The 24,382-nt window shown below is 43.0% G+C and overlaps 1 protein-coding gene across 2 annotated transcripts; it reads right to left on the bottom strand.

Annotated features, from left to right (window-relative positions):
* Positions 1-2,760: 2,760 nt before the first annotated feature.
* Positions 2,761-6,273, bottom strand: LOC103638109 (uncharacterized). Of its 2 annotated transcripts, XM_008661098.4 has the most exons (8): positions 6,058-6,269; positions 5,933-5,968; positions 4,637-4,699; positions 4,231-4,293; positions 3,558-3,570; positions 3,394-3,421; positions 3,186-3,305; positions 2,761-3,018 (listed from the first exon to the last, which is right to left on the bottom strand). In XM_008661098.4, exons 1-7 carry the CDS (start codon positions 6,124-6,126, stop codon positions 3,218-3,220), a joined length of 360 nt encoding a protein of 119 aa, XP_008659320.1. In that variant the 5' UTR covers positions 6,127-6,269; the 3' UTR covers positions 2,761-3,018; positions 3,186-3,217. The 2 variants fall into 2 exon arrangements, with proteins under 2 accessions (XP_008659320.1, XP_008659319.1); XM_008661097.4 differs by lacking the exons at positions 2,761-3,018; positions 3,186-3,305; positions 3,394-3,421; positions 3,558-3,570 and having other exon boundaries at positions 3,587-4,293; positions 6,058-6,273.
* Positions 6,274-24,382: the final 18,109 nt, after the last annotated feature.

Here is a 24,382-nt window from a genome sequence, read left to right as displayed (position 1 = left end):
TAATAGTGCACAAATAAATTAGCAATCATATTACTCACAAATATGACATGAAGTAGAACAAAGATAGCCATCAAGATTTAATTTCAGTATTGAAAGATATGGTTAAACATTTTTTTTCAGAAAAGTGGTGCTACCTTCCTAATAAAAAAACTTCAAAAATAATGATGTGAGCTCCCACCGTCACTCGTGGCGTTGCATCCACCGGTCACCGTCGCTGCAGATCTGGCAACATGCGTCGAGCGAAGCGGGCGCATTGGAGGGGCGGGCAGGCTCCTTCCTTGCCACGGTGATGGCGGATCGGCGTCCGTAGGAGCTTCACCCACAGTCACTCGCGGCTAGCTGCTGCACAAGAAACCTCATGTACTACAATCAGGCAAGGTATCACTATATCACTGCCATATTTACAAGGTTCGACTATTCAACTGGGCCATGTACTTAAATTACTACCTAGCTACTCCTAACAAAGGGGGGTGATGTACGAGCATTTCTATAACCCCAAATTAATAGGATTGGGAAAAAATGGACATATATGTTGCATGCCTAATGATTTGTAAATTAAAACAATGAGAATGTGAAGATATAAACATGTTAATCGTTTAAAATCTGTTTATAAAACAGATCATAAGCTACACATTGAATAGAATTAGCAGCAAAGCACAGTACTGAAACAAGGACAAGTGCATGCTGAACTCTCTGAACTTACTGGGAAGTCGAGTTTGCAGTCTGATTCCCTGTATTTGAGCGCTGCAAGATCATAGGTGTGGGTTGCTGCCTCCTCAGTCCTCACCATCAAAAGCTCCTGAAAAGAAAGAAGATTACAACCTATTCGCTTGACTTTAATATGTACTGGCTTCTACTACAATGTTTTTGTCTCCAACAACTGGCTTTAATCCGAAGCGAACAACACAAAGGATTTTAACTCATATATTCCTATGTCCTTGCATTTGTAAAGGTAATACCATCTATGCAACTGTCTGTTCGTTTTGTGCAAATAAAGCTTCTTTGGAATATGACACCTGTAAGTTGAGGTTCTCATTAGAAAATAGGCAATCTTCATAATCACCTATGGTAATATGCGACATCAAATCTGGTGGCCAAACCTCAATCGCGAAAACTGCTGGTTCAATAGATCCTGGTATGATTTCCTGATGGATGGATGCATTGTCCAACACATACAGCTGTTGTTTAACAGTTTTGGATTTGTGACATGGCTGACAGTTCTTCAGTTTCACAGCTGCAGTATTGGTTGATTATGTAGAGGCTCTTGTAAGGCGAAGAGAAACTGATTATAATGTATGATCACGTGGCAAAAAAAATTCTGAAAAAACATAAACATCACTTTGATATACAAAATATGTGTGGTAAAATGTCACTGTATTAAGGCAGGGGTGGGTTAGTTTCTAGCAGAAGTGCAACGTCCGAATAACACAAAAGGGTCTAGTAAGCCAGTTTAATGGACCGTTCCCACAAAAAAATGTTACTTTAGTATCAAAACCTAAGAAACACACCTTATAATCCCTGCTAAAAAATGCTCATCCGCCAACTAAATTTCAGATTCCTATGCATTATTATAAGTATATAATATGTACCTGAAGTACTCTATAAGTGGAATGATCGGTCACAAAAGGCAAATCATTTCATATAAAGATCTAGTTCCACAGTTCTGCATCCCCAAATAGCATCACATTCCAAAAGTCAAAGCATTTCATATAAAGATTTAGTTCCACAGTTCTACATCCCCAAATAACATCACAATATAAAGCGCCTGGTTTCCTACCTATATTTTCTTAGGTTGTAAGCTACAAGACTGATATAGAATAAAATAAGAACAGAAGCTATAATAAAAATTACGATTTTTTACATCATTAAAAAATTAATACGAACAATTTATGATATGAATTGCAATGGTAAATATTTAGCCTTGTCTTAGTTTCACAATCAATCATTTTAACAGACAAGGATGAGATGTGAAAAAATGATCACCACTTTTTAACTGCAGTACCAGACAGAACACCATTTGGACAGTTCAGTTCTTCAATTCCTTGACAACTTGGACCTCTTGGACTCAGCGAGTCTCAGGTGTGGAATATGAAATTCAAGTGTATGCGATATTTATGAGAATGCATTGTACACTACATGGACCTAGTTTTCTTCCATATAAAATTATTAAATTAGTTAATAATGTGCATTACATCGACATGCCGAGAGACCACTTATGATACAACTCTGCAATCATTCCATTCATCCCTTGTATTCAGTTCACTTTAACCTAAAGAAACATGCTTCTTATTGGCAAGTGTGGAACTTTCACCATAGGTTAAACATGAAGACAGTGATCTCTTCCCAAAGATCAATATCAGCCATGTTATCAGGGAAGGCAACATTCTAAAGATGCAGCCCAAGCTGTGCACTCCCCTCCCCTCTAATAAGAGGAGTCGGTATTACCGACCTCGTGTCAATGTGAGAAACTAACCAGATCGGACCGGGCAGGACACACCTGGTTGTCGTCGTAGACATGGGGTAGGCGAGTCCAAAGCTCGCCATGGCCGGCGCCCTAGATCTCCGCCCGGATCTCGCGGGGGCACGGTGATCACCTTCATGTTTAACCTGTGGTGAAAGTTCCACACTTACCAATGTGAGCACCAGAACAAACTCTTGTGGCGATGCTTTTCCATGCAAGATAAAGCAAACACTCGATCAAAACTTCGCCAAAGAAACAAACACGAAACAAGCGGGATGGCGAAACTGAGCAGATCGGACCGGGCAGGACGCACCTAGTTGTCGTCGTAGACATGAGGTAGGGACGCAGCCGTTGCGGGGAGACGAAGGGGGCAAACACAGACAGGCGCGGGCGTGCAGGGGCACGGTGATGCCCTCGGTGGACGCCCTCATTGCACACTTAAGAGTAGTACAGATATGTTCAGCGTAGCAGAGAGGACCACGAGGAGGCGGTACGTCAAATGCCATAAACCCACTGATGCAGATAGTTTGTCCTGCTTGCTCCAACTTCACTATGTACTGCAGCACAAAGGCAATTAGTGGATTCAAGAGAAATAGAAAAAGTATATGTTTGCACCAAAGAATATCCAATAAATGAACTGTAACTTTGAAAATGAGATCATGGTTCCCTAGACAATGTTTCACTACTAATTCAAACACTGAAGAAACTGTAAGTAGGGAGTTACCTGCTCTGGTGTTAAGGTGAAAGTCTTGTTTGCTATGGTGAATGCAAGATTTGGCATCTTTGAGATCTGATGGCAATCAACAGTTGACTCGTCGTTGGGGCTAGGGAGACGCTCACAGAACTGCAATGCACATTAAAATAAGAAATGTTGTCACATTCTGCACAGTTCCCAATCATAGAACTGTCCAAACATAACAAAGTATCCCAACCTGATTAGCTCGCAGAGACGCAATGATCCTGCAGAACCAAAAATAAATCAATACTTTCATCTAGGGAAAGAACATGTGACGAAACAGTCAGAAAAATAAATCATAGAAAGCTCCCTTCCAAGCTTTAAATTATGGCAAAGCACTCCTAAAATAATTTGTCGTACCATCATCTAGAATCTGAAATGTAGAGAACAGGAAAACGGTAACGTAAAATATACAAGTAATTAGATGCATGGGTTAATGGTAACGGAAGGGGAAGAACAGTTACAGTGATACATGCAACGTATTTGAGGAAATGCCACCACCCCTCATAGCGGCATAGAAACTACAGGCGAGAGGCAATGACCGATGCCTTCCTAAGGTGCCTCTCACCTGTTGAAGAGGGCTGACTTGCCGACATTGGGGCAGACGAGGAGGAAGACTGCAATAAAGCATTGGTACTCTACAGGCAACATCTCATGCTTATGACACATGGTACAAAAAATATTAACAGCCCAGTGCTGCACTATGTAGTGATTAGTGAAGATCTTACTAAACTAAACCGCACCACATTTACATCCAGGTAGCATGAACTAAGATGCAATATGATAAAATATATTGCTATGAAAAAACAATAATTATTATTTTATACATTTGTTAGCATCACTAAAGTGGATGTTTACATACCTTAAAAGCTATATAAGATTATATTGTACCTGTGCTTTGTTATTGATTAAAAAATAAACAATGATAAATATGTGTCGCTGGTGCATCAGCAAAATTACAGACTGGGTACCAAAGCCCAACAACTGCTAAGCGACAACGAAATTGAAGATTGACATATATCGCAACAGTTACCTTTTGTTCCAGTATCTTAGGGGAATTATAGAGAGGTCGAAGAACCTCAAGCACACTATAAGCCTGTATTAAAACACAAGAAAGAAAATTTAGACACATATCTGGTAAAAATAAAAATATGAGTAGATACACATTTTAACAACCTTCTCACACTCAGATCACACGAGATCGAGGGAAAAAGCACACTGGAAGCCCCTGGTGGAGCAAACGACATGGAGTTTTAATAGATAAGATGTTATAAAAAATGTTTCAATCTCTCCAGCTTGTAAATATGGGATGTAACTATTGGGAAATTGAACAAGTCCAATAGAAATAGAGATCATACCAGTCACCATAGGTCTAGAAAAAACACAATGTCGGCTGAAGTAGGCATACACAGACAATATCAAATATGGAATTAACTAACCTCAATACAAGAGATAGCGGCATCTTGAACACTTCGGTTCAAATCATTCATTAATTGTAGAACCTGCACAAGACAAAAAAAATCTTAGAGCTTTTGGACTTATCATACCATACAAAAAGATACAAATTTGGATATGATGCCGACAGTGACATAAGACAACTGCTAAAGATATGAAAATTAGGTAGGTGCTTTATCGAGCAAAGGAGTAGAACACATATAGCCGACACTACAAGAGATGACAGTGTCTCGCATTGGAATCCTAGCATCTCCAAGAACTATGGTTAAATTATTTCAAGAAGCAAAAAGAATAATATGCCATATCATGAGTAGAGATGGCAATGGGTACCCGAAACTCGAAACCCGATGGGTTTTTACCCCATTAGGGTACGGGTTTGGGCCAATTTTCATACCCATGGGTTTGTTAATGGGCATAAATCTGTACCCAGCGGGTTTATGGGTACGGGCTTGTTCCTATAGTACCCAAACCCGTGAACCCGTGGGTTTTTTAAACCCGACCAAACTTAGTGCATATTGTCATTTTATTTTATAAACGAACAACAAACTTGTTATTCCTTATTTACTTCATAATTTTTACCAATTGGTGAATGTATCAGTAGTCGGTGAGAGTGTTGCTTGCTTGCTATTATAGTTTTTACTAGCATTATATATGTGGTGGATGGATAACTTAGTGCAAGGTCACTTAATTATACAACTTATTATTTGTATTTCATTCTCTCTACTAATAATTTTTATACCAAATCATGAACTCGTTGTTCATTACATAGATTTTGGATCATGATATCATTAATCATTACAATACTTATTGATTATGAGAAGATAAGTATATTGGGGATGAAACCCGCGGGTAACCCATGGGTACCCGTTAACCCGATGGGTACGGGTTTGGGCAAAATCTCAAACCCGTCATGGGTACGGGTTTTTTAATGGGCATAGATATTTTTCACGGGTACGGGTTTGGGACGGCAAAACCCAGTGGGTTTGTACCCGTTGCCATCTAATAATAGACTAAGATAGCAAAGAATAATATGCTATATTGGGTAATGTAGATAAATATAAAAGGCACACATCATAATTGGTATACATTCTCTGGATTGTCTCATCATGCAAAGCAAAAATCTAGATTTACTCAACCCACAGGAAAAATGCTCTTGCTCGATCTCATTTTAGGACATAACAAAAAAGGTTTGTTCCAAAATAAATAATATAGGGGTTCTTTAGTGAATACAACATGGAGACAACTTCAACAATGAGAAAGTAGCAAAGCAAATCACCTACCACCATCAGCTTGAAGAACTTGGACATGATATCAATCTGCAGAAAAGATATTATCCAACAGTAGAAAATTAATAATGGATTTAGTCTTCCGTTCTTAGTAAAATAAACAGAGTAATCAATCCTACCGAGGCATTCCCACTCCGTTTTATATCTGTCTGTCGAAAATACGACCTAGATATGTGATGATGCCCCATTTGCCTTTGCACCGTTACCAGACTAAAAAATATTGTTTACATCAGATGAGAAAAAGACCCACAAAGGAAGCCTATGCCACAAGCCCACAACAACGCTAGTCTTCCAATCTCAAGAGGCCAGTACAAGCAAAAAAAATCTGAAACTCAAATCTACAAATCAATCATCATAATTTCCCTATCAAAATATCCGCCAGTTCCAGTTACAAGATTAAAACAGATTCATTTTAGGAAAGTGGATCCCAGGAACAAGGAAATGTAAACAACCAGCAAGGTGAGTAGCTCTAGGGACCAAGAAAATGTAAGCAACCAACGAGTTGATGTACTCAATCTAAAATAATAACAAAATTGCTTAACTAAATACCCTCAACATGCCCGCAATGACCAGTCCCAAAAAAATCCTGGAGAAAGAGTTGTTCCGAGCAGAACCATGGGATGACAATTATAACAAAATCTAAAAGCTATGAATGGTCCTCAGATATAGAATACAAACCTAAATTGTCCTTTCACACAAGCCACAAACCAAATATTTTCCCCATGTATACGTACACAACGTTGCAGGCTCACTACCCATTGGTATATTTTTATACTGATATAAGTACTTGCTATTCTCTCTTGCTTTTCCTTTTTTCATTCACTGATGGAAGTCTGAACCAAAATCTACATGCATTGGTGGAATGGAAATGTGACCTCCACTTTCGTAAGTCCGAGCGGGCTTACAATAGACCGCTAATCAGCTCATGTCATGACAATTTGTTAGAGGTTACTTAACCGCACTTTGGTCCAGCCTAATATATATACAAGCAAAACACAAGAAGTGGGCTTTTGCAAGATAAGAGTAGGGGGTGGATGAATGCAAGCAGCTAGTTGTCAGGCACCAACTTTCTATACTCTTGATAGAAATCTCTATCTAAACGAGGGCAAGGGACAATCAAACACATGTAAATATAGAAACTAAAATTGATGAAACCACATGAAAACATTGCTTTGGCCGCAATTTCAAACTGAACCTATTTTGTAAAGGAAATCAAACGCCTAATCTCCAACAAACTATCAACACCAAGAAAGAAACCCAGTAGATAATAGCTAGGGTTTGACAGGGTGTAGGGTGCAGGGTGCGTACCTCGGACGAGAAGGTGCACGAGGGGCGTGGACGCGTGGTGGTGGTGGTGCGCGCGGGGGCGGGCGCGCTCATCTCCTCGAGGAAGCTGTCGCCGCGGGAGGGGAGGGGGACAGAGAGGTGCGGAGGCCCAACCGTGCGCCATCCAATCGAAGAAATGGAAATCACTCACTTCTCGGAGGGGGCTCGAGGTGGAGGTGGCCGGTGTCGGGTGGGGACGGGCTCCGTCCCGTGGCGCAGCGTGCGACGCCTGCTTCGTCGAACCGTTGGCCGTGGTAGCATCCATGACGAGATCCAGGATAAAGGGGCAGCGAGGGAGTCGGGCGTGAGGGAGAAGGAGGGGAGGGAGGCGGGCGCGGTCCTCCCAGCCATCACGAGGAGGGGAAGGAGGAGCGGAGTGCGGTCGGCGTCGGGGTGGGGGTGGGGACGGGAAGGGGCGGCGGGGGAGTCAAGCGCGAGGGAGAAAGAGAGGAGGGGGAGGGGAACGAGCGGGTTGGGTCAGGAGCGGAGCGCGGTTGGATCGTGCGTGGAAGAACGGCTTAGATTCACCGAAGGCAAAGAACGGCTTAGATTCACCGAAGGCAGAACTAGGGGAGGCAGCCTACCACTTACAACCTTAATAGTAGTAAAGATCTGAAAGGTGTTGTACGTTGCTACGACTACATAGTAGATGATCTTCTTGATGCGCCTCTTCTTCTTTCCATCTCTTTTCTTATGACTCGAGCCTGAGTCGGTTGGCTTGTCATCTCTAGGCTCGTTGAGGAAGGACTCATTTTCCTTGTCGTTGACCACCATCCCCTTTCCCTTAGGATCCATCTCTTCGGGAGATTAGTCCCTTAGATGAAGAGAACGACTCTGATACCAATTGAGAGCACCTAGAGGGGGGTGAATAGGTGATCCTATAAAATTCAACACTAATAGCCACAAAACTTTGTTATGTAAGTTAGAACGGCTAAGTAGCTTGAAATGAGTTCTTGTGAACACAAATAATCAAAGACAAAGCACACAAGAGACACGCGATTTTTATCCCGTGGTTCAGCCAAGTAACACTTGCCTACTTCCACGTTGTGGCGTCCCAATGGACGAGGGTTGCACTCAACCCCTTTCAAGTGATCCAATGATCAACTTGAATACCAGGTTTTTCTTCCTTATCTCTTTTTCCCGTTTGCGAGGAATCTCCACAAGTTGGAGTCTCTCGCCCTTACAATGAAAACACAAGAGTAAGGTTGGGGAGCAACACACACAAATCCGTAGCACACACACACGCAGACAAGCCAAGACTTGAGCTCAAAATGAAGCACAAAGAGTTCACAACTAGAACGGAGCTCAAATCACTAACATGATCGATCAAGTGCGCGGAGACGGAGTGTGGAAGACTTAGAATGCTTAGTGAATGCTTGGGTGAATCCTCCATGCGCCTAGGGGTCCCTTTTATAGCCCCAAGGCAGCTAGGAGCCGTTAGAGGCCAACAAGGAAGGCTATCCTTGCCTTCTGTCGGGTGGCGCATCGGACAGCCACTGTTCATGTCTGGTGCGCGATCTCCTTCCTATTCTAGCACAGACAACAGTCCGGTGCCCCCTGCCGACCGTTGGCGCGGGCCACGCGTTGCCCGCGGATTGTGCGGCCGACCATTGCGCTGGCGGCCCTTGGCTCACCGGACAGTTCGGTGCACCACCGGACAGTCCGGTGAATTATAGTCGTACGCCGCCAAACTTTCCTGAAAGCGGCTTGTTCACCGGAGGCTAGCCTGGCGCACCGGACAGTCCGGTGTGCCAGACTGAGCTGGACTTCGGCTGTACACAACCAAGTCACTTGCAATCCTTTTCTTCGTTTATTTTCTCTGTTTCTAGCACTTAGACAATATATGTTAGTACTCAAAACAATGTACTAAGTCTAGAAACATACCTTGTTACATGATTTGCACTTCTTGCTTGTTTGGCACATAATGAACTCACTTAATATGTGTTGGACACTTAATCACCAAAACATTATAGAAATGGCCCAAAGGCACATTTCCCTTTCACTAGTTTAATTTCAAAGGCTAAAGATTTAAATGTTTGCGATACTTCTATTTCCAATCTTAGAGATGAGAATGCCATTTTACATGCTAAGATCGATGAATTAAATGTTTGCAAATCCTCTACATCTAGTGTTGATCATGTCTCTATTTGTACTAGATGTAAAGATATTAATGTTGATGATATTCATGATCACCTAGCTTTAATTAAACAACAAAATGATCACATAGCACAACTAGCTAGTAAAATTAATAAGCATGAGATAGAGAATGAAAAATTTAAATTTGCTAGAAGCATGTTTTATAATGGGAGACGTCTTGGCATCAAGGATGACATTGGTTTCCAACAGGGAAGCAATGTCAAACTTAATGCCCCTAAAAGATTGTCTAATTTTGTTAAGGGCAAAGCTCCCATGGCTCAGGATAACGAGGGTTACATTTTATATCCTGCTAGTTATCCTGAGAATAAGATTAGGAGAATTCATGCAAAGAAGTCTCATTTTGTTTCTCACCATGCATTTATGTATAAAAATGAGGTATCTAGCTCTAGGAATTCTACCCATGTTAAAATGCCTAAAAAGAAATCTCCTATTGCATCAAATGATCATAACATCTCATTTAAAACTTTTGATGCTTCATATGTGCTTACTAACAAATCAGGCAAGGTAGTTGCCAAATATGTTGGGGGCAAACACAAGGGCTCCAAGACTTGTGTTTGGGTACCCAAGGTGCTTGTTTCTAATGTGAAAGGACCCAAAACCGTTTGGGTACCTAAGAACAAGGCCTAAACTTGTTTTGTAGGTTTATGCATCCGGGGGCTCAAGTTGGATAATTGATAGCGGGTGCACAAACCACATGACAGGGGAGAAAAGGATGTTCTCCTCCTACGAGAAAAACGATGATCCCCAAAGAGTTATCACATTCGGGGATGGAAATCAAGGTTTGGTCAAAGAACTTGGTAAAATTGCTATATCTCTTGACCATTCTATTCCCAATGTTTTTCTTGTAGATTCTTTAGATTATAACTTGCTTTTAGTTTCTCAATTATGCAAAATGGGTTACAACTGTCTTTTTACGGATATAGGTGTTATTGTCTTTAGAAGAAGTGATGATTAAGTAGCATTTAAGGGAGTATTAGAGGGTCAGCTATACTTAGTTGATTGTAATAGAGCTGAACTCGACACTTGCCTAATTGCTAAGACTAATATGGGTTGGCTCTGGCATCGTCGACTAGCCCATGTTGGGATGAAGAATCTTCACAAGCTTCTAAAGGGAGAACACATTTTGGGACTAACCAATGTTCATTTTGAGAAAGACAGGGTCTGTACTCTGTAGCGCATGTTAAGTAGGGAAGCAAGTTGGTGCCCATCATCCACACAAGAACATCATGACGACCGACAGGCCGCTTGAGCTACTCCACATGGATTTATTTGGCCCGATCGCTTACATAAGCATCGGCGGTAGTAAGTATTGTCTTGTAATTGTGGATGACTATTCTCGCTTCACTTGGGTGTTCTTTTTGAAGGAAAAATCACAAACCCAAGAGACCTTAAAGGGATTATTGAGACAGGCTCAAAATGTGTTCGGGTTAAGCGAGAAATAGAGAAAAGAAACGAAGAAAAGGATTGCAAGTGACTTGGCTGTGTACAGCCGAAGTCCAGCTCAGTCTGGCACACCGGACTGTACGGTTGTGCACCGGACAGTGTCCGGTGTGCTAGGCTGGCCTCCGGTGAACAGGCCGCTTTCGGGAAAGTTTGGCGGCGTACAGCTATAATTCACCGGACTGTCCGGTGGTGCACTGGACTGTCCCGGTGAGCCAAGGGCTACCAGCGCAACGATTGGCCGCACAATCCGCGGGCGACGTGTGGCCCGCGCCAACGGTCGGCATGGGGCACCGAACTGTCCGGTGCGCCAACCGCCACGAATCTGCAACGGTCGTCTACGCCAGAATAGGAAGGAGATCGCGCACCGGACATGAACAGTGGTTGTCCGGTGGTGCACCGGACTGTCCGGTGCGCCACCCAACATAAGGCAAGGATAGCCTTCCTTGTTGGCCTCCAACGGCTCCTAGCTGCCTTGGGGCTATAAAAGGGACCCCTAGGCACATGGAGGAGTCACCCAAGCATTTACTAAGCCTTCTAAGTCTCCCACACTCCGTCTCCACGCACTTGATCGATCGTGTTAGTGATTTGAGCTCCGTTCTAATTGTGAACTCTTTGTACTTCATTTTGAGCTCAAGTCTTGGCTTGTGTGCGTGTGTGTGCTGCGGATTTGTGTGTGTGTTGCTCCCCAACCTTACTCTTGTGTTTTCATTGTGATCTTTGTTGTAAGGGCGAGAGACTCCAACTTGTGGAGATTCCTCACAAACGGGAGAAAGAGATAAGGAAGAAAAACCGTGGTATTCAAGTTGATCATTAGATCACTTGAAAGGGGTTTAGTGCAACCCTCGTCCATTGGGACGCCACAACGTGGAAGTAGGCAAGTGTTACTTGGCCGAACCACGGGATAAAAATCGCGTGTCTCTTGTGTGCTTTGTCTTTGATTATTTGTGGTCACAAGAACTCATTTCAAGATACTTAGCCGTTCTAACTTACATAACAAAGTTTTGTGGCTATTAGTGTTGAATTTTACAGGATCACCTATTCACCCCCCCCTCTAGGTGCTCTCAACTAGCATTTTCAGTTTTAAGGCTAGAAATTGATTCATTCAATTTATCAATCTTAGCAATCAACCTAGCATTATCATTTTTAATATTGACAATTGAATCATGACAAACATTTAATTTTCAACCTTAGCAAGTAAATTACCGTTCTCATTTCTAAGGTTGGAAATGGTGTCATGGCAAATGCTAAGGTCACTAGTCAATTTTTCACATTTCTCTATTTCCTGAGCATAAGCATTTTTCACTTTAACATGCTTCTTGTTTTCCTTAATAAGGAATTCCTCTTGGCTATCCAAGAGTTCATCCTTCTCATGAATGGCACCTATCAATTCATTTAATTTTTTTGTTGCATGTTTAAGTTGGCAAAAAGAGCAAGCAAATCATCTTCATCATCACTAGAGCTACCCTCATCACTAGATGTCGTATATTTAGTGGAGGCTCTAGATTTTACCTTCTTCGTTTTGCCATCCTTTGCCATGAGGCACTTGTGGCCGACGTTGGGGAAGAGGAGGCCCTTGTTGACGGCGATGTTGGCGGCTTCTCGTCGGAGGAGGAGTCGGTGGTGCTCTCGTCAGAGTCCCATTCCCGACACACGTGGGCATCGCCGCCCTTCTTCTTGTAATATCTCTTCTTCTCCTTCTTCTTTCCCCTCTTGTCGTTGTCCCTGTTACTATCACTTGACATAGGGCATTTAGCGATAAAATGATCGGGCTTACCACATTTGTAGCACACTTTCTTGGAGCGGGGTTTATAATCCTCCCCCTCCTTTGCTTGAGGATTTGGCGGAAGCTCTTGATGACGAGCGTTATTTCCTCGTTGTCGAGCTTGGAGGCGTCGATGGGGAGCCTACTTGATGTAGACTCTTCTTTCTTTTGTTCTGTCGCTTTGAATGCGACGGGTTGCACCTCGGGTGTGGAGGTGGCGCCTTGCTCGACGATTTGTTTGGAGCCTTTGATCATCAACTCAAAGCTCACAAACTTTCCTATCACTTCCTCGGGAGACATTAGCTTACATCTAGGATCACCACGTATTAATTGAACTTGAGTTGGATTACGAAATACGAGTGATCTAAGAATAACCTTGACCATTTCATGGTCATCCCATTTGGTGCTCCCGAGGTTGCGCACTTGATTCACCAAGGTCTTGAGCTGGTTGTACATAGCTTGTGGCTCCTCTCCTTGGTTGAGGATGAATCGACCGAGCTCCCCCTCGATCGTCTCCCGCTTGGTGATCTTAGTCACCTCATCTCCTTCGTGCACGGTCTTTAGCACGTCCCAAATCTCTTTGGCACTCTTCAACCCTTGCACCTTATTATACTCCTCTCGACATAGTGAGGCGAGGAGTATAGTAGTGGCTTGGGAGTTGAAGTGTCGGATTTGAGCGACTTCGTCCGAATCATATCCTTCATCCCCCACGGATGGTACCTGCGCTCCAAACTCAACAATGTCCCAAATGCTAGCGTGGAGTGAGGTTAGATGATGCCTCATTTTATTACTCCACATATAATAATCTTCACCGTAAAAAACCGGTGGTTTGCCTAATGGGACGGAGAGTAAAGGAGTGTGTTTAGAAATGCGAGGATAGTGTAGGGGGATCTTACTAAACTTCTTGCGCTCATGGCGCTTAGAAGTGACGGACGGTGCGTCGAAGCCGGAGGTGGATGGCGATGAAGAGTCGGTCTCGTAGTAGACCACTTTCTTCATCTTCTTTTTCTTGTCGCCACCCCGATGTGACTTGACGCGGGGAGGTGATTCCTCCCTTCATTTGGAGCCGGACTCCCTTGATGGAGCCTTCCCGCAGCTTGTGGCCGTTTTCATCTCCCTCTTGGTGGATCCTCCCGACATCACTTTGAGTGGTTTGACTCTAATGAAGTATCGGACTCTGATACCAATTGAAAGTCGACTAGAGGGGGGTGAATAGGCGGAAACTGAAATTTATAAACTTAAAGCACAACTACAAGTCGGGGTTAGCGTTAGAAATAAAGTCGAGTCCAAAAGAGAGGGGAAAACAAATCAACCAAAGAAATCGAGCGGATGACATGGTAATTTGTTTTACCGAGGTTCGGTTCTAAAGAACCTAGTCCCCGTTGAGGTGGTCACAAAGACCGGGTCTCTTTCAACCCTTTCCCTCTCTCAAACGATCACCTAGACCGTGTGAGCTTTCTCCTTAATCAAATGGGTCACTTAGACCCCCACAAGGACCACCACAACTTGGTGTCTCTTTCTTTGATTACAAGTGTCTTGAGAACAAGAAGGAAGAAGAAAGCGCTCCAAGAACAAGAGCTCAAAGAACACGAGCAAAACACTCTCTCTAGTCACTATTTGTTTGGAGTGGATTTGGGACTTGGAGAGGCTTTGATTATATTGAATTGTGTCTTGTATTGATTCCACTAGCTCTTGTATTGAATGAGATGTCTGAAAAACTTGGATGCTTGGAGTGGTGGTGGTTGGGGGTATTTATAGCCTCAACCACCAAACCAACCGTTGGGAGGTTGTCTGTCGATGGGCGCACCGGACAGTCCGGTGCGCTACCGGACAGTCCGGTGCGCTACCGGACACTGTCCAGTGCACCAGCCACGTCACCCAACCGTTAGGGTTCTGACAGTTTTGACCGTTGGAGCTCTGACATCTTGGGGCACCGGACAGTCCGGTGCCGCACCAGACAGCTACTGTTCAGTGTCCGGTGCGTTCTGACTCTGCCGCGCACTGTTGCGCACTGCAGCGTTTGGCAGTGACCGTTGAAGTCGACCGTTGCGCTAGGAGCCGTTGCTCCGCTTGGTGCACCGGACAATCTGATGGCACACCGGACAGTCCGGTGAATTATAGCGGAGCGGCGTCGGAAAAACCCGAAGGTGAAGAGTTCAGTCTGTACGGCCCCTGGTTCACTGGACACTGTCCGGTGGCACACCGGACAGTCCGGTGCGCCAGACCAGAGTTCTCTTCGGTTTCTTTTTCTCCTTTATTTTGAACCCTAACTTTGACCTTTTTATTGGTTTGTGTTGAACCTTTAGCACCTGTAGAATATATAATCTAGAGCAAACTAGTTAGTCCAATTGTTTGTGTTGGGCATTTCAACCACCAAAATCATTTAGGAAAAGGTTTGACCCTATTTCCCTTTCAGCTAGCATCCAATGGCTAGGGGGGCTATGTTTTTGGGGGCCCGGTGCGGCCGCACCTTCCGCACCCCCTCAGGTACGGCCCTGGACAAGCCCGAGCTAAGGGGATCAAATCTTACCGGACCTTTGGTAAATCTAACCAACAACGTGTGTTCTGCTCGGGTGGGGAGGAAGAGGGTGGAGCTGACCACCAGGTCCCACCAGTAGGTGACCTAGGCGCGGGTGTGTGCTCGGATTGGGACTCTGTGAAGCAGGTGCCGCATGGTTGTGGCACGAGGCGTGGTGCTGTCAAGTTGGGCAGCCTAGTTGGGCCGGCGCGGTGCTAGGATGGGCCAGAGAGCAGGTTTGGGCCCAGTTAAGGTCTGGTTTTCTTTTATATATATATTTCTAGTTTATGTTTTCTAATTTTTATTTTCTATTTTCAATTTCAGATTAATTCAAATCTCAGTTAGCATTTTAAATATAAATGCAAGAAGACAAGAGACCCAACATAATGCAAGTATATATATATATATTATTTTTTTGTCTAAGTAAATGCTTCAAAACATGTAAACTTAATAAAGAATAAATCACACAATTAAATCATTAAGGACCCCTATTCATGTTTTTTATCAAATAGAATTAGTAATAACTTTATTCAAAGTTAAAAGTTTATTGCCTGTTTATTTAAGAAAATGTCTCCAATATGCAACACACACCTTACTCCATGCTAAAGGAATCATTATATTGAATATGTAGTCAAACTGAAAGTTTATTCCAAAAACAAAATTAATGTTTATGAATTATTGTTTCTTTTTAATGGTATTATCTTCTGATGTAAAATCTTCATTAAGGGATATTCTAACTTACATATTTTAGAGAATGGTCTAAATATATTGTTTAATAAAATAATGATTTTACTCACATAATGACCCTTTCTATTCACCTTTTGTTAGAAATCACATTTGTTGAAATCTTTGGGACAATTGTTCCTAATTCCTGAAGTTAGATCCTTAGGGTGTTACTCTCTCTCTCTATCTCTATCTCTCTCTCTCTCTTCGCATCCGCAGCTGCGCATCCTCCACCTTCGTTCCCATCTGCCACCTGTCCACCGCCGTTCCTAGCCCCCACCATTCTAGTGCATCCTCATCTCCCCAAGGACGACTTTCAGATCCGAGCTATCATTCCAGCCGCCACCGTTCCAGCGCATCGGCCTTTAGATCCGAGCCAGCGTCGTTCCCCATGGATGGCTTTGGTGATGATGGGTATGGTGATGATGGCTTGAGGGATTTGTTCCCACGGTTAGATCGGAATGTGCACCTCAGTGGATACCACTTCTTCTCCCAGAGCGAGTCAAACGTCCCTGTTGGGGACTTGTTCTCAAATGCTATGAATTAAGAACAAGGCAACATAGAATGTTAAAGGTTAAGGCCCTTCGTCCTTTGAAGCATTATTTCCCTTAGGATATAATGATCTTCAGACGAAGGTCATGAAGGTCATATCTTCATGATCGCAGTGTACATTAATGAAAGAAGAAGCATGTAAAACATAGGAAACAACATGAATAATTATATAACATTATTATTTCATTTTCTATTATATTATCATGAATAAACAGAAGTTATACGGAATTATATTTATACCTTCAGCTTGACAGAAGAAGATAGTACAAGCGTAATGCACGAGTGAGTACAAATCAGCGTGAACAGTACCGGGGTACTGTTCATCTATTTATAGGCACAGGGCGCAGCCTGTGTGAAATTACATTTATATCCTTTACAATTGATTACATTCATGACACGAACTATCATGAGTCAATCTGTCTTTTCATCTTTAAGTCGGTGCAACCCTTCGTCTTAGGCATGACGTTATGTCGAAGTTCCCTGTAAGGTAGCTTCGACATCATTTCCATGTTAAACTAGCTGCATCATAAGAGAGAGCTTTGTCACAACCATAAAAATCATCAACATTCGTAAAAACTGCAAGGAAATCAACACCTGATGGCTAGAGTACGTTCAACCGCTAGAGTGACCCGCGACGGAGAAGAGACCGAAACTACAGAGACTGCTCCGATCTCTGAAGTGATGAAACAATTGGGAATGGTTGTGACAGAGGTAGCTGCTGAGGAAGGTGCGCATGCTGCTGAAGCTGAATTTGCTGAGATTGAAGAGGATGTTGCTGATGAAGAAGAAGAAAATTATAATACTCTCATGCCAGCCAAACCCAACCATTTGGATTTTGGGAAATCTACCGTTTCTGAGGCTGATATGCCTATGATGATAAATCTAGGCTACTTCGGAGAAGCTGAGAAGAAGTTGATTCGTTTTGGCGGAGAAGAAACCACTCCGACACCGAAAAAGATGAGGTAGTAGTTTTCAAGAGCTTCTTCAGAGCAGGATTGAGGTTTCCTTTGAACGAAATGATTGGAGAAGTTTTGGAAAACTTCGAGATCTATCTTCATTAGCTGACTCCTAACGCTATTGTTAGGCTCAGCGTCTTCATTTGGCTCTCCGAAGCCAAGGTACAGACCCGAATGCCGAAGCCTTCTGCCGAGTGCACGAACTTCATTATCAGACGAAGGCGAGAGAAGATGGTCTTCATGAGAACTTTGGTTGTTACAATTTCGCCTACCGTAAAGACATGAAGACTCCGGTGGTTAGCTACCGCACCAAGTGGCCAACTGGTTGGAAAAATGAGTGGTTTTATGTGAAGGCCAATGAAAAGAAGAGAGAGAAGCTCAAGACGCTAGTACTGAGCCCTCTAAGCTTAAGCTTCGGGCTGACCAGGCCGCTGTGCCGTATGGAGCCGGGGTCACCATGCCAACAAGCTGTGGTAGACTTCCGGGTGTTGGCCGAGCAGATCGGCACAAGAGATCTAGTACAAGAATATCTAGCCTATAGGGTGTTCCCTACGCTGAGTGAATGGAACATGTCGAAGCTTAAAGGGACAAAGGAGAAGAAAGAACTTGTGCGGCTACCTTATAAATTCAAATTTAAGAAACAGTTCAAAGGGCCATGTCAAGAATGGTTAGAAATGATAGAGACCGTGTGCAACGAAATTTTGGGAAATTACACTAAAAAAGAAGATCAGCTGATGACTACAGCCTTCGGCACCTGGCCGAAGCGAAGGCTGAATCGGGTAATGGATGCCCTAAACTTCGAATATCCTGATTACGAACGATTGAACAAGGGTGCCGAAGGGCAAAAAAGAAAGAGGATTGTTAGTGTTCTGAGCAGACAAGCTGCCAGAATGGTAAAAGAAGATGAAGAAATTCTGAAGAGGAAAAAGTCGAGCCCTGAGCCGAAGGTAGCTGCTCCGAAGAAGAGGAAGGTTGTGGCTCCGAAGCCAAAATCAACTGAACTAGAAGAAGAGGCTCCTTCAACATCTTATGCTACCGACGTGGAAGAAATTTTAAAGGCAATGACTAAATCCTTGCCTATCACGCTGAGTCCACTGGGGCCACATCTGACGAAGCTTTTACAGAAGAAGAGGGAGCCCTCGGCAGCGAAGAAGTCTGCTAGGCCAAAAAGGCGGAGAATTATTACTCTTATTGAAGCCATTGAAGAAACACCACCGCCGGCCTCGGCGTCAAAAACACCGGCTGCCGAAGACGCCGTAGCTACCGAGGCTGCCGCCACCGAAGCTGCAACTATCGAAGCTGAAACGGCCGAAGATACAAATCTGGAGGGCACTTTTTCTGATATTGATAAGATGTTTTTGAACATGGCCGCGAAAGAAGCTGCTACAGCTGCCGAAGAGACCCTTGCCACAGTGCCCGGGAAAGAGAAGGAGATTGCCGAAGATACTTCGGAGGAAAAGGATTTTAATTTTCAAAACATAATTGGTCAAAAGCAGTCTAAGGTTGAGAAGGAAGAGCTAAGGGACTATGCAATATCATGCGGCTATCAACCAGGAGCATTGCTCTTCGGCGGTGTTGACGATGAAAGCTTAGGATGCCTCCGAGACCGAACTGGAGTGAAGGTTATCAGTACTCTGTCGAAGAGTATTGGTTTTCCGAAGCTTGAGGCCGACATCAGCCGCTACCGACGACAACATATCATCGGTAGTTTATTCTATTCTAATTTCAAGGTAAAAACTTTATTTCGGCTTTTCATTGTTTTAACGACGAAGATGTTTTCTTACGAAGGTTGTTTTTGCGCAGAGCATGCTATTGAGTAAAGCCTTGAGAATGCAACAAGACCTTGAAGATAAAAAACATGAGGTTATAATTGAAGGCTTAGAGAGCAAAATAAATGATCACGAAGCTGCTCTTGAGAAGAAGGATTTTGAACTTCAATCGATGGAAGGCTTACTGACAGAAGACCAAGCTAAAATTGCCAGATTGAATAATGAACTCCTTGCAAAGACAGAAAGCTTCGAACAAGAGAAGCAGATATTGGATGCGAAGTTTGAGGCTGAAGTTGAAAAAAGTTCAAATTTACAGAAATCATTGAAAGAGCTTCAAGATAAATGTGTAGACTTCGGCAACCGATGTGTGCAGCGACTGAAGCAGGTTTTTAACTCAGTTGGGACCAGTTCCGAGAAGTTTGAACCTTCAGTTGAAAACCTGCCATGGACCTTCGAACACATTGAGGGCGAAGTTGATGCTCTTGACGAAGTTATAGCTGGGCACGACGATTTCTGTGCCTTGCTAGCTTCTCGGGGCACAACTGTTGCCTTCATGAAAACTGGCTGCACGGGTGGGAAAATAGTTAATAGACCAAACTTTAGCTTATCATGAGCAGATCTAACTGATATCCCCATCCTAGCTCGAAGCATAGGGAATAGATTCATAACACAAATCTGGACAAAGGGCGGGCGAAGCTTAGCTGGTGACGAAGCTCGAAGCCACCTCAAGCATGTAACAAATTCATACTTGATGCTTACCTTCTCCTTGAAACTTGAGTTTACCTTATAACACTTTGTTATGTACAGGATGACGAAGCCAAAGAGCAATGATCCGAAGCTTACCTTCTCCTCAAAGCCGAAGAGCAATCTATGAAAAAACTCTAGAGAAATTCTTGAATTATTGTTGTAAAAAATATTGTAATTTAAGAATCAGATACTACTCTGTAAATTTGTGCATACCTTGTAATATATTTTTACCTTTTCCGTCCATGTATGAGTTGCTTTGATGTGGACGAAACTTGTATTTTTTGAGCCGAAGGTGAAAAACACCTTCCCTTCTTTTCGTACACAACGAAGCATAAATTTGCTTGTTCTCTTTTTTTCTTTGTCGAAGCCTTATCATTGAAGTCAAAGCAACTGTCTGTACTTCTGTGGTATGATGATAATGATCCTACAAATGTCTAGATGAATGTATATGAATGCAATGAATGATGTGATGTATTGTGCAAATGAATGTCCAGATACACGCCTACGAAGCCACATCAAAGCTCTGCATTCCCTTAGGAATGGCTGAAATCTCTTTGTCGTTTATTTTTCAGCTGCACCGCTTATTTTTCGGTGTAAGTTCTGCATCCCCTTAGGAACGTCATTTGAACTTCTTCGCCTTCTATTTCGGCGGTATCACCGTTGACTTTTCGGTGTAAGTTCTGCATTCCCTTAGGAACGTCTTTTGAACTTCTTCGCCTTCTATTTCGGCGGTATTTGGCTCTGCATTCCCTTAGGAATGACTTTTGAGCAGAAAACTTACGATGCGCTCCCTTAGGAACGACTTTTTGTAGCTTCGTCGTGCTCTGCATCCCCTTAGGGATGACTTTTGAGCTTCTCCCTGATTTTTTCTGCACTCAATGGTGCCCACTCAGACATTACATTTTACATTCTTTTGGGGGATTTTGCTCTCATGGAGCTGAATAAGAAAAGAAATACAAACCATGGCCCCATTAAAAACCTTTCTCCCCCTTTGGAAAGGAAAAGGGTGCCATGGGAGAAAAAATGAAAAAGATTACATCAAATTACACATAATATCATCGAAGCTCATCCGCATTCCAAGATCTCGTAATGTCGTTGCCGTCCATATCCTTCAACCTGTAAGAACTGGGCCTTGATGAAGATACCACGAGAAAAGGTCCTTCCCACTTCAACTGTAGTTTGCCTACTGTCTCCGGATTAGCCACTCTCCGAAGCACCAAATGCCCTAGCTTTATATTTTTCAGTCGGACTTTTCTGTCGCGCCATTTTATTGTTTCGGCTTGATATTTATTGATATTTTCCATAGCCTGAAGTCTGGTCCCTTCTATAGTGTCTTTTGCCACGTGATAATCAGCTTCGTCTCCTGTCGAAACTGTCGTTCTTATTGACCCCGCTTTAGCTTCTTCTGGGGTTATAGCTTCGTCGCCAAATAATAACTTGAATGGCGTAAAGCCTGTTGATCTTGATACGGTCGTATTGTGGCTCCACACCACTTTAATCAACTCTTCTGGCCACTTTCCTCTGAGCTGATTAAAGATTAGCTTCATCATTCCCGTCATTATAATGTCATTTGCTCTTTCGACAAGTCCATTTGACTCTGGATGTCTGACTGACGCAAAATAAATCTTCGTGCCAATTTGATCACAGAATTCCTTGAAAGCTTCGGGATCAAACTGTGTTCTATTGTCCACAGTTATAGCCTTTGGCACGCCGAAGCGGCAAACAATGTTTTGCCAGAAAAATTTCTGGACTGTGACCAAAGTTATTGTGGCCAAAGGCTTCGCTTCAATCCACTTGGAAAAATATTCTACAGCCACCACAACATATCTTAAATTGCCTTGTGCTGGTGGAAGTGGACCTAACAAATCCAGGCCCCATCTTTGCAATTGTCAGGTTGGCTGTCTTAACTGGGTTAGCGACGAAGGTTGTTTCTGGTCTCTTGCACATTTTTGACAATTTTCACACTTTTGAACCAGATCTGCTGCATCCGAAGCTGCCTTCGGCCAATAAAATCCTTGTCTGAAGACCTTCCCCAGTAAAGGCCTAGACCCAATGTGAGATCCACACAAACCTGCATGTACTTCCTTCATCAGCTCTATACCTTCGGTTCTGGATAAACACTTAAGAAGTGGAGAGCAGACTCCATGTTTGTACAACTCTCCTTCTATTATCACATATGGTCTTGTTCTTGCCTCCATTCTCTTATTATAAGCTTCGTCATCTGAAAGACAATTACCTTAGAGGAAAGATATAATTTCAGTCCTCCAATCTTCACTATGTACCGGAGAAATAGCAAGCACTGCTCTCTCCATGAGCTCAACCGAAGGTGCCTTTATTGTTTTAAAAAATACTTCCGAAGGTAGAGGGAGCCCCTGGGCCGCCAATTTGGCTAGTAAATTTGCATGCTCATTTTCACCTCTTGGGATATTCTTAACAGAAAAAACCTTCGAAAAAAGCCTCCAACCTTCGAACTGTATCCAGATATCTTTCAAACTTCGGATCTCTTGCCTTGCTACTTTTGTCTACATGGCCAGAAATAACTTGAGAATCAGTTTTTAGAATGACCCTTCTTATTCCCATTGCCCTTAACTTCCGAAGCCCCAACATGAGTGCTTCATACTCAGCAATATTATTTGTGCAACTGAAATCAAGCATGGCTGCATAACATGTTTTGACTTTTGAAGGTGCCACTAGGACCGCAGCCGCTCCTGCACCGAAGGTTCCCTAAGAACCATCGCAGAACACTATCCAAGCTTCGGCATCTTTGTTTACTTCTTCTTCGTGAGCCCCTAGCGTCCAATCAGCGATGAAGTCTGCTAACGCTTGGGACTGGATTGAGGATCTATGCACATAATCAATGGTGAATTCATTAATTTTTGCAGCCCATTTCCCAACCCTTCCAGTAGCTTCTCTGTTCCTCATAATATCCTTTAGAGGCTGTGACGAAGGAACAATTATGTGATATGCTTGAAAATAATGCCGAAGCTTTCTGGAAGCCATTAACACAGCATATAGCACCTTTTCCAATTCTGTGTAGTTTTTCTTTGACAGACTCAGAACTTCGGAGACGAAGTACACTGGAGCTTGCTTTTTCACTTGGCCATCTAGTTTCTCTTGTACAAGTGCCGCACTTACTGCAGAATGTGAAGCTACGACATACAAAAGTAATGGAGCCCCTAGCGAAGGTGGAGTTAGCGTTGTTAAATCTATCAAATATTGCTTTAGCTCTTCGAAAGCCTTTTGCTGAGCCGAACCCCATTGAAAGACTTCGGCTGATTTTAGTATTTCAAAGAAAGGCATATTTCTTTCTGCTGATCTGGATATAAATCTATTCAATGATTGTAGCATCCCAAAAATTCAAATCCTGAAATTTTCTCAAACTTGCTCTAAATTCAAAATGAATTTCAAATTTCATTTCAAAATGTTTGTTTGCAAGTTGATATCAACAAATAAAATATAGTGGTCTATATTCTCTCCAAAATCCTCCTCAAAATACCCTACAAATATTTCCCAGTGATCCCCCTCAAATTCTTTCCAAAAATACTGCCCAGATATTTCCCCAGTAACCCCCCTCAATTTCTTTCTAGAAATATTGCCAAGATATTCCACCAATATATCTCCAAATATTTTCTTCATGAGAAATACCTTCAGAATCATTTTTCAAGTCCCTACAAATATTTTCTTCATAACTTTCCTCATGCTCATACGTATACGTATGCCTCCGGTGTCATACGTTGAACTCTACAAGCTAATTACACTCATATAAGACAAATCCATGCTAATCTCCCACTAATCCTCTCATCCTCCAACTAATCCTCTCATCCCTCCCCCTAATCCCCCCATGGCTATAAATAGAGGGGCAAGGGCCTCCTCTCATCCCACCCCAAGCCATTTCATGGCAACTCTCTCCCCCCCCACACATGCCCACTCCACTTCCCACACAAGCACACACTAGCACAAGGATCGTTCGGTCGTCCTTCGATCGTTCGTCCACCTGTTCTTAGTTTGTTCGTTCGTTCGTCCGATCGTTCGGTCGTTCGTCTGATCGTTCATGGTTCGTTCGTCCGATCATTCGATCGTTCGTCCATTCGTTCGTCCAAATAATCTTTTTCCTGCCGTTATGCTGTCGAAATTCCGATCGTTCGTTCGTTCGATCATTCGATCGTTCATCGTTCATTCATAGTTCCTATTCATCGTTCATCGTTCGTTCATAGTCCCTATTCATCGTTCTTCCAAATAATCTTTATCCTGTCGTTATGCTGCCGAAATTCCGATCGTTTGTTCGATCGATCATTTGATCGTTCATCGTTCGTTCATAGTTCCTATTCATCGTTCATCATTTGTTCATAGTTCCTATTCATCGTTCATCGTTCGTTCATAGTCCCTATTCATCGTTCTTCCAGATCATCTTTGTCCTGTCGTTATGCTGCCGAAATTCCGATCGTTCGTTCGTCCGATCATTCGATCGTTCGTCCGTTCGTTCATAGTTCC

The sequence above is a fragment of the Zea mays genome, chromosome 9 (genome assembly GCF_902167145.1).
Source record: "Zea mays cultivar B73 chromosome 9, Zm-B73-REFERENCE-NAM-5.0, whole genome shotgun sequence".
Lineage (NCBI taxonomy): Eukaryota > Viridiplantae > Streptophyta > Magnoliopsida > Poales > Poaceae > Zea > Zea mays.
Note: the sequence above shows the minus strand (reverse complement) of the source record. Positions and strands in the feature narration are given on the sequence as shown.